Raw genomic sequence first — 10,870 nt, 5'->3', positions numbered from 1 at the left:
ACGTGCTCAACTTCAATAATACTCTCTGACTGCAGATCAATTACTCACTGTCTACACAGACACCTTGTTCCGTCACCCTATATCTAGTAATCTCCCGACAATTCCCGAAGGTTCGAGAAAACAAGTCACGTGACCTCGCTGACGCAACAATACATTACACTTTAAATTGAACTTCTGTGTAGAGGATTTAGTAATATAATACGTCCTTGTTATTTTGTTTTTAAATGAATTATTCAAGTAACCACATTTCTCTGTTAAATGTTTTAAATGTTCCTGGAAGTATTAAAACCGCTCATAAATAAATGATGTAGATGTCTTTTTTTAAATTTTAAGCAATAATATGGTGCTAAAATTAGAAGTTGATGTCACAATATTCCTTATTCCACCCCTTCCCTTCTGATAGAACAGCTAATTATTAAACTGGCTATTTAATATTACTACTGTGGTCACTAATTAACTAGAAATTCAGAAAATCATTACTGTATGTATACTGTTATTAATTAGCAGTATATGAGGTCAAAGATGATAAAAATTTAATATATAATGCATTCCATATTAGAAACATGATTACAGTCCAATCAATTTATATTTGAATGTATAAACAAACAATATGGGAAATGATGTGCATTTGATGTATGGTAGCAGTAACAACTCCCCCCCCCCCTGCACTTGTAGTGAGGCATTGGTGCTACATAAATATCCATATGACTACACCACTAATTGTAAGTTTAATTTATTTGAAATATATTTTTCTCTCTTAGTCATTTTTTGAGACACCATCATGTTTTTTCCTCTCTGTAATGAAATAACCAAGATATTTAGCCATTTTTAAGACACCATCATATTTATTTTCCTCTCTGCAGTGAAATAACATATTTAGTCCTTTTCAAGACATCATCATGTTTTTTCCTCTCTGCAATGAAATAACCAAGATATTTAGCCATTTTTAAGATACCATCATGTTTGTTTTCCACTCTGCACTGAAATAACTAAGATATTTAGTAATTCTTAAAACACCATCATGTTTTTTTCCCTCTGCAGTAAAATAATCAATGCTTTTAGTCATTTTTTAAGACAGTCATGTTTTTTTTTCCTTCCTGCAGGGAAATAATAAGATATTTAGTCATTTTTTAAGACACCATAATGTTTTCCCTCTCTGCAGTGAAATAACCAAGATATTTAGTCATTTTTTAAGACACCATCATATTTTTTCCCTCTCCGCAGTGAAATAACCAATGTACTTAGTCATTTTTTAAGACACTGTCATGTTTTGTTTCCTCACTACAGTGAAATAACCAAGGTAATTAGTTGTTTCTATGAAGGGATGAAAACTAATACTTTAGTTCCAAGTCAGTAAATGAACAGATTTGGAATTTCTGCTGGATACAAAGGAAACTGCAGTTTTCTTTGAAAAAAATATCAGTTTAGTAGAGGGCAGATCATTTTATTTCGTCAGGAAAGTGACACCAGTTATGTAAAAAATCCTGATGAGGTAAAATTTTAGATACAATAATTGTCTTGCATACCAAACCTAGAGAAAAATTGTTGCATTCCTTGCATTTTCAGAGAAGATTTTCTGCTCCCACCATAACTTTTCTTTGTGGCCTATAAAGAGGTTGAATATGTTATATTAAAATGATTTTTAAGCCTCACCATGGTATTACACTTTGTTGCTACACCTGGTTGTGATCCATCTGGTTGATTGTGCATCTTGATAATAATCCTGCAGTATATCCATAATATACACCTCTTCTCCTTGCTGGCTTTCCATAATCCATCAAGTGTAAGAGAACAGCAGTTTCCCATTGCCTGTTTCAACAGTTTAGTTCACAGAAATATGGTAGGGTGACCAGCAACTTGATCACTTTGTATGAAATAGCTTGAATACCCATTCCTTTTTCAGCTGCTTGAGATGTGCAGTGTTTGAATGGATATATCATTAAAGCACCTTGTGTACATGTGTGTAGTGTCCCTTTTCTAGATGGAGATCTTTCCAGATGGTCCTGGTGCCCTAAGTTTATTCATATTTCTCTGTTTCCCAGTTCCATTAAATACAAAGGATATGTCTGTCCTAGAAATTCCTAATTTCCAATCTCAATACTTCCTTATGACCTGACTATATGAATGCTTTACACCTGAAAGGGCTGTTACATACCTTTTTCAAAAGTGATCACTTGTTGGTGTTATCACAATGCCAAACAGTGTAAATGGAGTTGTGATACTTGTTGTTCCACTGAAATTCTGTATCACCTGTGGTTGTCATGTGACTTGCTGATTTGCATATTCAAAACAGTTAATACTCAATTCTAAAGTTTCAACATTTTTTTTTGTCAATACTGTTCTCCGTATGTAATTTCCAGTGTTGTGTTTTATATACCAACTACATTTAAAGCTGTGTTATTATTCAAAATAAGAATTACTTTTGTTAATAGGCATAAATGCCGTGATAAAAATCACGTTAACTGCAGATGTTCTTTTTCTACATTCATCTTAATTTTTCCATTTCAGATTTAAAATCATAGGTTTGTAAAAATAGCATTTCAAATCTTTTTTCTCACACAATTCATTACCCAAAAAGCCTTTCATTCATTACTAAAACTTATTCATCAGTTGGGCTGGACAATGAGAGACACAAGATTCTCTGAAATGCTATTTATACATATGAGTATAGAAAAACAATTGCAATTAACAAAATTTATATTCAAATTTTAAGCCTGTTAGTTTTCAATGCTTTGCTGGGTTTCAATTTTTAAACTGTATCTTCTAAACTATGGAGTTTGTTCATGAAACAAACCCTTGATATTAATTGGATATAACCAAGCAGTCTTTTACAGGTATAATTTGTTCCACATACAGAATCAGTATATATTATAAAAATAAGGTATTTCTTCTGGAATCTGTTTGAATCACTTTTTATGCTTTACCAAGCAAACTGGCTGTAACATGATCACAGCCACTTTCTTTGTCTTGTCAGGTAGTATTACTCCACCCCAGTCTAGGTTGTGTAAAGAAAGGTAATTTTATACGAGGATGATTTCACCTGATGAAGCCAGCTTTCACGGCATCAGTTATGTAGTTTGATCAACACGTGCCAATGTAATATTTCATTGACCTTTCATTCTAGGTCGTAGCCCTAGCCCAAAGTATGATTTTTCAAGCCATGTATTTGCCTTAGGGTGTTAGTGTGACTGTTTGTGTCTATAATTTAACCACCTATTTTTTAACCTGATTAACAGTATTAACACTTGTCAGCATGGTATCTAAGCCTAAACCATGTAATGTTTCTTTATGGTAACATTTTCACTGATAACTTCACAGAATTTAAGAATTTGATTTAGTCATTCTGTTGCTGCTTGGAACTCTGGGATAAACTTGGTTCTATTACAGGAGATAATCGTCTCTTATTCATGTAAAACTACCTATAACAATTGCATTTCTGTGTGAAATATATATTTGAAAGAAATTGTAAAGGATCACTAAAGCACTCTGCCCCCTATCTTTAAAACATTGCAACACAAGTAATGTTAAGTGTTTGGTTTCCCTATATGTTTGGTCAGTTTTACTTGATTATCTTGCATGATTGCTGTGTAGTTATTATTCTAGTTTGTTAAACCCTGTTACTGGTGATTTCACTAAGATTATGAAGTAAAATTTATTCTAGGCATGATAGGTAATGGAAGGATTAAATTAAAATAATGTGTAGGTGTATTGTACAGTGTTGATAACTGTTGCATCCTCAAGATGCTTACATATCAGTGTATTTTTGTCAAACTGTCATATTTTTCATAACTTCAGTTGTTATGAAATAAATTGCAGAAATACCTTATTACACAAGTTCTTGAGTGAAAGGTAGTTTATTGTATTTCATGGAAACTGCTTCTTTAGTTTCAAATAGTCAGATATGTGGTGTTGCTATACAGTAATTCATTCAGAAATCTTAAATACACTGATGGCAAGCTTACTTGAATTTTTATCACAAATTTTGTAATTTACTAGAAAAAAGAAAGATCACTGCATTATACACGTATGAGTTTTTGATAATGTTAAGAACCTAGATATAGCAAATATTACCTCTGATGCAATATTGATATCTTAAACTTATCAAAAAGAAAACTTTAACATGATTACAGCAAAAGCTTTTATAATAACTTCCTAGAAATTCAGTCAAACTGAACTATGAGAAGCAAGAAAATGCAACAGAGTGAGAAAGAGAGAGAGAAAGAAATGTAGTAATTAAAATTAATATTGTAATTACATTAAACATGCTACTTAACATTATATCACTTCTTTAACACAACAAAAGCAGCATATAAGAATACCTCCCTCACACACACACAAAGAGAAGACTTATTATCTGCCTTGGGGTTTTTTACTATTGTTATGTGATCATGTAATGTTGATGTATATTTGAGATATTTATGAAATTGTGTTAAAAAAATAGATTTTGGGTTTTCATTTGGAAACAAAATTGTGCTTATTTTACTACATGTTTATGTTTTAATAAACAGATAAATTTTTAAATATTGTAATGGAAACTTCATGTTTGAACGATGTGAATGTCTTTTTAGGGCAAGTCACAGTTTGTTGAAAAGATTCTTGTAAGAAAATATTCATTGTCACTGTTCTTAGAAGATACAGTTGCTTTAGCTGTGTATACTCTTTGCCATGTTTGTGCTGTAAATACTCTTAGCTCATTTGTTCTTCCTTGTAAAATGATGTTTGTTTAATTATTCACTTGTGTTTTTACCACTGAATTTCGTTCAAGTGCACAAGCTGTTTAGTATCCTGTCTTTTTTTACTGTTTAAAGTGTAGACTAACACTTAATTGTAGAAGGTGTTATTGTTAGCAAAACAGTAACTTCAGCTAAAATGTTTAGTTTTTAAAGTGGCAAGATAAGTTTCTTTATAAAATATATTCAAATTACGTGTGATTTTTAAAATAAGAATGAAGGTATTTTAAATTTTAGTTTTCTTATTACATATAAAAGTTGTATTGAAAATGTTGGTGCAATGCTTACTATTCTGGTATACTTCGAAACTCCATGTATTTAAATTGCTTTAGTCCATATATACATACATACATACACACACACAAAGTATTTCCATAAAATATATTGGGTATGATTGAATTTTTGTTTTTTTATATCGTAATTACAAAGATTATTTTGCATTGTTTGTTTAATGTGTGGATTTAGGGCTAATGTAAATCTTCAAGTCAGTTTAACTTTGTGAGGTATAATTGAGATTATAGCCAACTGAAAATATTTAGTATTAACTTTTGATCAGTGCAAAGCACCTACATAGAGTGAAACTAAAAATCAACTTGGTAATGAACATATCTAATTAGTTATAATTTTCTTAGTTTATACTTATAAAGATGAGAATGCATTGTTTGGGTACCATCACTATTAACACACTTTTTGACAGTAATGTTACTAGAAATTCACCCAGCTGATGATTCTGTGCATCTAATCATTACAAGTTTTAGTTATCTGATTTATAACATTAAGTTTTATTTGTATCCAGACTGCCATACTGAACTGTCTTCTGTAATGTCGACTGTTATACATTATTTTAGTTCTGGTGTGTATAATTATCTTAATTTTGAACAAAAGCTTGTAATATATATTTATAATTAAATGTAATTTATCATGTGCAACAATCATGCCAGTAATTATGTAAAATAATTGCAAAATTATATCTATATTGTAAGTCTAAAATGTTCGTTGTGTCTTGTAAGTAGTGTTTGTAACTGACAGCAAGTTTTATAATCACAAAGTAAAACCACATTTTAAGTCTCTTTTATTATTAAAACCAGAATAATCTGTTATGTATTAACTGAATTAAATGCATAAATAAACATTAGTAAACCAATTTACTATATGTGTAACTGAGAGCAAGTAAGATTTATTCCTAATTTATTTCTTAGATATTATGTATAAGAGGTGGGGTAAAAGTGACTATATTTGATATCTACCATATAATATTGACAATATGATACCAACCGAACAGCAACTTTTGTTCTACCCTGTATATAGAGATCAATCAGTCCACCAAAATTACATTTGTTTTATTTGTGGTTTATTAATTTGAAGTTCTTATGATTACAGTTATGGTGTGCTTCTGTGGGAACTATTAACTGGGGAAACACCTTACAAGGGTTTTGACACATTTGCTGTTGCCTATGGTGTTGGTGTTCAAAAACTTACATTGCCAATCCCCTCTACCTGTCCTTCTCCCTTTTCAAGAATATTGAAAGGTAAGAGCTGATGTGCTTATATGAAAATTGAGTACTAATATATTTCTCAGAGTCTTCATCTAATTGCCTGTTTTTTATTGTGAAAGACTATCCACGTGAAATAATTATTTATTTATGAAGGAAATATTAATTAATGTTTTCATAATTATATGATTATTGTGCCATCTGGTGGCAGAATTTTCTATTATACCTTACTATTGTTTTAAGCAAAAATTCGAATATAATTATAGCTATAATAACAAAAGCATTCATATCTTTAGATTTTAGAGATTACAGTTTTAAATTTTCTTTTTCACAGTACTCAAAACTTTTAGGTGTTTTCATCTAGACCTAATATACATAGTTGTTTTTATAGTAAACCTATAGTTTGAATATATTATGCGTACCCTGGAATGGGCAGCAACTGCCTGTTGTAGAAAAACACAAGTGTAGAGGGCGACGTTTCGAAAGTTGTTGTTCACTTTCGAAATGATGTGTTTTTTTTCTACAATAGGCAGTTGCCACCCATTCCAGAGTATTCATCATGAATACACTGCCTAAACAATCTATCAGAGAATACTTTGAGTATCATTTTATTTAATACACTTATAGTCATGTAATTGTTAAGTTATTATTAACAGCTTTTAAACATTAAATATATCTTAACAATTCTTAATAACTAAATAATGTATATAGAAAAATTTTCTTTTAACCATGTAAAGACAAAGTGTATTTTTTTTCAATTAAACAATATTAATGTTTTTTCATAAAAAAATATAAGTACATGAAGGAGTACTAAATCATCATCTAGCATAAATGTAACAAATGTAGATATCTGTTCTCGACTGCAGAATGCTGGAATATTGATCCTCACAGCCGACCAACATTTGTCAACCTTCTTACTGACTTAGAAGTCATAGCTCAATCTCCATTCATGAGCACACCTCAGGAATCATTCCACACCTTACAGGAGGATTGGAAACATGAGATTGGAGAGATGTTTCATGAGTTGAGGTGCCGTGATAAGGTGAGAAACTTTTAATTTGTGTAATGAGTTTGTAACTAGAACAAAAAAAGTAAATACATGGTGTAAACTTGAAACATGGAACATTATTAGTTGAATGATTTTTTTTTTCATGCCAGAATACCCCGTCCCCCCTTTTTTAAGTTTTCCTAGATACAGGCAATCTATCTATGAGCCATTTCCATGAATAGCTTTATGTTTCTGTGTAATGTGAACTGTTGTTTTGTGGGAGCTATTACGGTTGAATAAAGCTTTATGGTAAATACTTTTGTTGTTTGGAGTTATGGTATAGAAGTCACTGAAGTAAATCTCTGTGGTATACCTTTTCATTTTGTAGGAGTTGTAGTGTTTATTAAGCTCAAATAACTCTTCATGGTATGTACTTTTGATGACTTGCAATAGCTGTGGCTCAGATTAATCACAGTAAGTTCCCATAATTTTGCTTTATTTTGTAGGAAATAAGGTGTAGAGAAGAAGAACTGAGTAAAGCTATCATTCAGCAAAAGATTCAGGAAGAAATGTTGAAGAAGAGAGAACAGGAACTCGCCGAGAGGGAGTTCTACGTCTTAGAAAGAGAACTCAGTATCATCTTTATCCAGCAGCAACAGGGAAGACCAACTCCTAAGAAAAGGAAAGGAAAATTTAAAAAAAGTAGACTCAAACTGTTAAAACATGGAAGTCAGCAAATTAGCATGCCATCAGGTATTGCATTGTATAGATGTATCCCTGTATAGTAAAACTGAAAATAAAAAAAACATGAAATAAATTGTTGATTAAAAAAATTACTAATAGGAAAAATTTCTTATAGTCAAAGTAAAAATGGTAAATAATTTTTTTGTAAAATTTAATCTCAGTTTAATAATTTATAGGTTGCAAAGTGTTATGAAGTATCTAAGTAAAAATGCTTATACATTTTAATGCTGTGTTCATAATAAAAAAATATACAAGTGTCCATTGAGGATTCTAAAAAAGAAAAGTACATTCATAGTATTTTCTCTAAACTTTATAAATCACTTTTTACTAGGTTTCTTTTAGTCAGTGAGAGAGTCATCACATTTTGAATTAGGGCACATAATTCATAATTGTAATTGAAACACTTTTAAGTAGCTATGAAGGTTGTAATGTGCATTTCTTTAAAATGTAAGTTCAGTTCACTTGCAGCTGTGCATGTTAGAGAACTTGTTTTTTGAAGTTACTGAGAATGCTAAATATACTCTAATGGTAAACCATAGTATAGGTTATCATCAGAGTGTTTGACTGATGTGCTATAATGAATATTCATTGCCTTTTTTCAGAAGTCACAATAAATGTTTTTGTTTACATTTGTAGACTTTCGGCACAACATCACTGTACAACCCAGTCCTACAATGCGATCAGATCTGAAGTCTCTGCTTATGCCCTCTAGTCCAGAAAGTCCTCCAGCCTCACCTAATCACCCTCGGTTACGAGCTTATGCATGTAAGTTTCTCCCTTTTTAATTGTTTTTGTATTTTTTTATATTGTTATTTAATACCCATTTTTGTTTTGGTAAATGTCTTATTAATTTATTATATGTCTGAAAAGAAATAGTTCATCTTGACTATAGCCACAAGTTGCTAACAAGTATTGTGAAACTCTTATGTCTCTGCTTTATTGGTAACCCCTCCAACAGTGAATATTTTGGTAGTATTGTGAGTCTGGTACACTTGGGATATGTGTATAATCCCTTTAGCATTAGTGGATGTCTAATAAGTATTGTGAGACTGGTATGTCTGTGATATGTTGATAGCCCAGCCAGCAGTAGATATCTTAAGTAGTATTGTGAAACTGGTACACTTGGGATATGTGTATAATCCCTTTAGCATTAGTGGATGTCCAATAAGTATTGTGAGACTGGTATGTCTGTGATATGTTGATAGCCCATCCAGCAGTAGATATCTTAAGTAGTATTGTGAAACTGGTACATCTAGACTGTTGATAATTCCTGTAGCAGTATATATCTAACTATACTTTTATCAGGATTATATATATATAAACAAAACTAGAGATTTTCTTTGAGAGACAAAGAATGTAAATTAGCTTTCTATTCTGATTTTTTCTCAGTGCCAGCTGATGGTGTTAAGGGTAAAACCTGGGGGCCCAGTACCGTCCACCAAAAAGAGCACGGGTATTCCAGACAAAGGTTATTAATAGATGAAAATAAACGTTGGTCAAAGAGTGCTCCAAACCTTGAAAAGTCACAGCGTGGGACTTTTCCAGTAGGAGGAGTTTCTAATATTGGAGCACTTCATGAGATTGGTAGGTCAAAGGTGACAGTTTGAGGGTCGTTCAAGAAACCTAACTTCAGCTGTTTATTATTTAACTTAAAATAATAAGATGTGAATATGTATTTGCATAGACAACTTGCTTTTTTATTTAAATAAGAAACTTTTTATTACTGTATCGAAGGGTGGATCCAGAGGGTGGTTTGAGGGGATTGCAACCAGGGGTGAAATTCTGTCTGTAGTCGCTGGTCCTGAGTACCAGAACTTATTTTTTAATGCGGTACTCGTACTGAGACTTATTTGAGCTGCTTTTTCATTTTTTATGTTTATACACAGATTGTTTTTCTTTTTCAAAAACAGATCCACTTCATCTAGCTGAGTACCTGTACTTTTGTTTTGAGAATCTCACCCCTGGTTGCAACCACCCTTTCTTATCGATTACTAAACAGAGATTAATCTTAGACTTAATAAATAAAGGAAATTTTGTTTAAAAGGCTTCATTACCTGGTGGTAAGAGAACCCCATTAGCAAAAAATCCTGGATCCACCCCTAGTATTTTTCTAAGCTTTAGCCCATGATCCTAGTTGATGTACTTTCTTCAGGTAAAAATGAAGTATAACATAATGTGCATTCCATAATTCCATAAATCCCATGCTGAACTAAAGATAAGCATGTTACTGAAGCAAGAAAAAGTTTGATTTCTCCCATTTATATGGTGCTTCTTTTCCAGGAGTAGAAGAAGAATTGCATGACAATATGGGGTCTCCTCGACACTGTGGATCTTACAATGGAACAGTAGCTACGGACTCTGGAAGCGTAAAGAGATGTGGCCGTAAGCTGGTTGACTCTGTGTTATGCAATCTTGGTGCCATGTTGGCTGGAGTTGGTGCTGGATTTGATGTCCGCACAGTCAACCAGTCTCATCTCCACCCTCGATTGACTCCTTCCAGAGCAGAGGAGAAAGAAGAAGAGCGTCGGTGGTGTTACCGAGATCCTGGTAAGTTGGTACTTGATATAAAAACATTGGTTATATGATAAGAGGGAATTTTAATGTTAGAATTGCTCAATTTTTTTTTGACTTCTCCAAACAAATGTATATACATTATTAAGATGTTTTTTTATTCTAGCCACAATATGTGTGTTTTCATCATTACGATTGAAAAGATCAGAAAATGATTGGGCACTACTCTTTCATGTATATTGGGTTCACTATTTTCATTATAGAGAAGGTTTCACATGAAAAACTAGCTTCTGTTTTCTTAAAATTGTTTATATCTGACTTGTCTATATGTGTATATATATATATATATATATATATACACACACACACACACACACACACACACACACACACACACATACATT

The 10,870-nt window shown here is 31.9% G+C and overlaps 1 protein-coding gene across 2 annotated transcripts in view; it reads left to right on the top strand.

The window, feature by feature from the left end:
* LOC106464683 (mitogen-activated protein kinase kinase kinase 9-like) overlaps window positions 1-10,870 on the top strand; it is a 78,630-nt gene that overhangs the window by 55,695 nt on the left and 12,065 nt on the right. For both annotated transcript variants that reach the window (XR_002611812.1, XM_013924841.2), the window contains exons 3-8: window positions 6,111-6,259; window positions 7,090-7,265; window positions 7,718-7,964; window positions 8,592-8,720; window positions 9,345-9,539; window positions 10,236-10,502. Coding sequence is in view for 1 of the 2 variants with exons in the window: in XM_013924841.2 (XP_013780295.1) it covers window positions 6,111-6,259; window positions 7,090-7,265; window positions 7,718-7,964; window positions 8,592-8,720; window positions 9,345-9,539; window positions 10,236-10,502 (1,163 nt within the window). In the remaining variant the exon portion in view is untranslated. The remainder of the gene's footprint in view (window positions 1-6,110; window positions 6,260-7,089; window positions 7,266-7,717; window positions 7,965-8,591; window positions 8,721-9,344; window positions 9,540-10,235; window positions 10,503-10,870) is intronic.

Source organism: Limulus polyphemus, unplaced genomic scaffold (assembly GCF_000517525.1).
Source record: "Limulus polyphemus unplaced genomic scaffold, Limulus_polyphemus-2.1.2 Scaffold1718, whole genome shotgun sequence".
Taxonomy (NCBI): Eukaryota; Metazoa; Arthropoda; class Merostomata; order Xiphosura; family Limulidae; genus Limulus; species Limulus polyphemus.
Note: the sequence above shows the minus strand (reverse complement) of the source record. Positions and strands in the feature narration are given on the sequence as shown.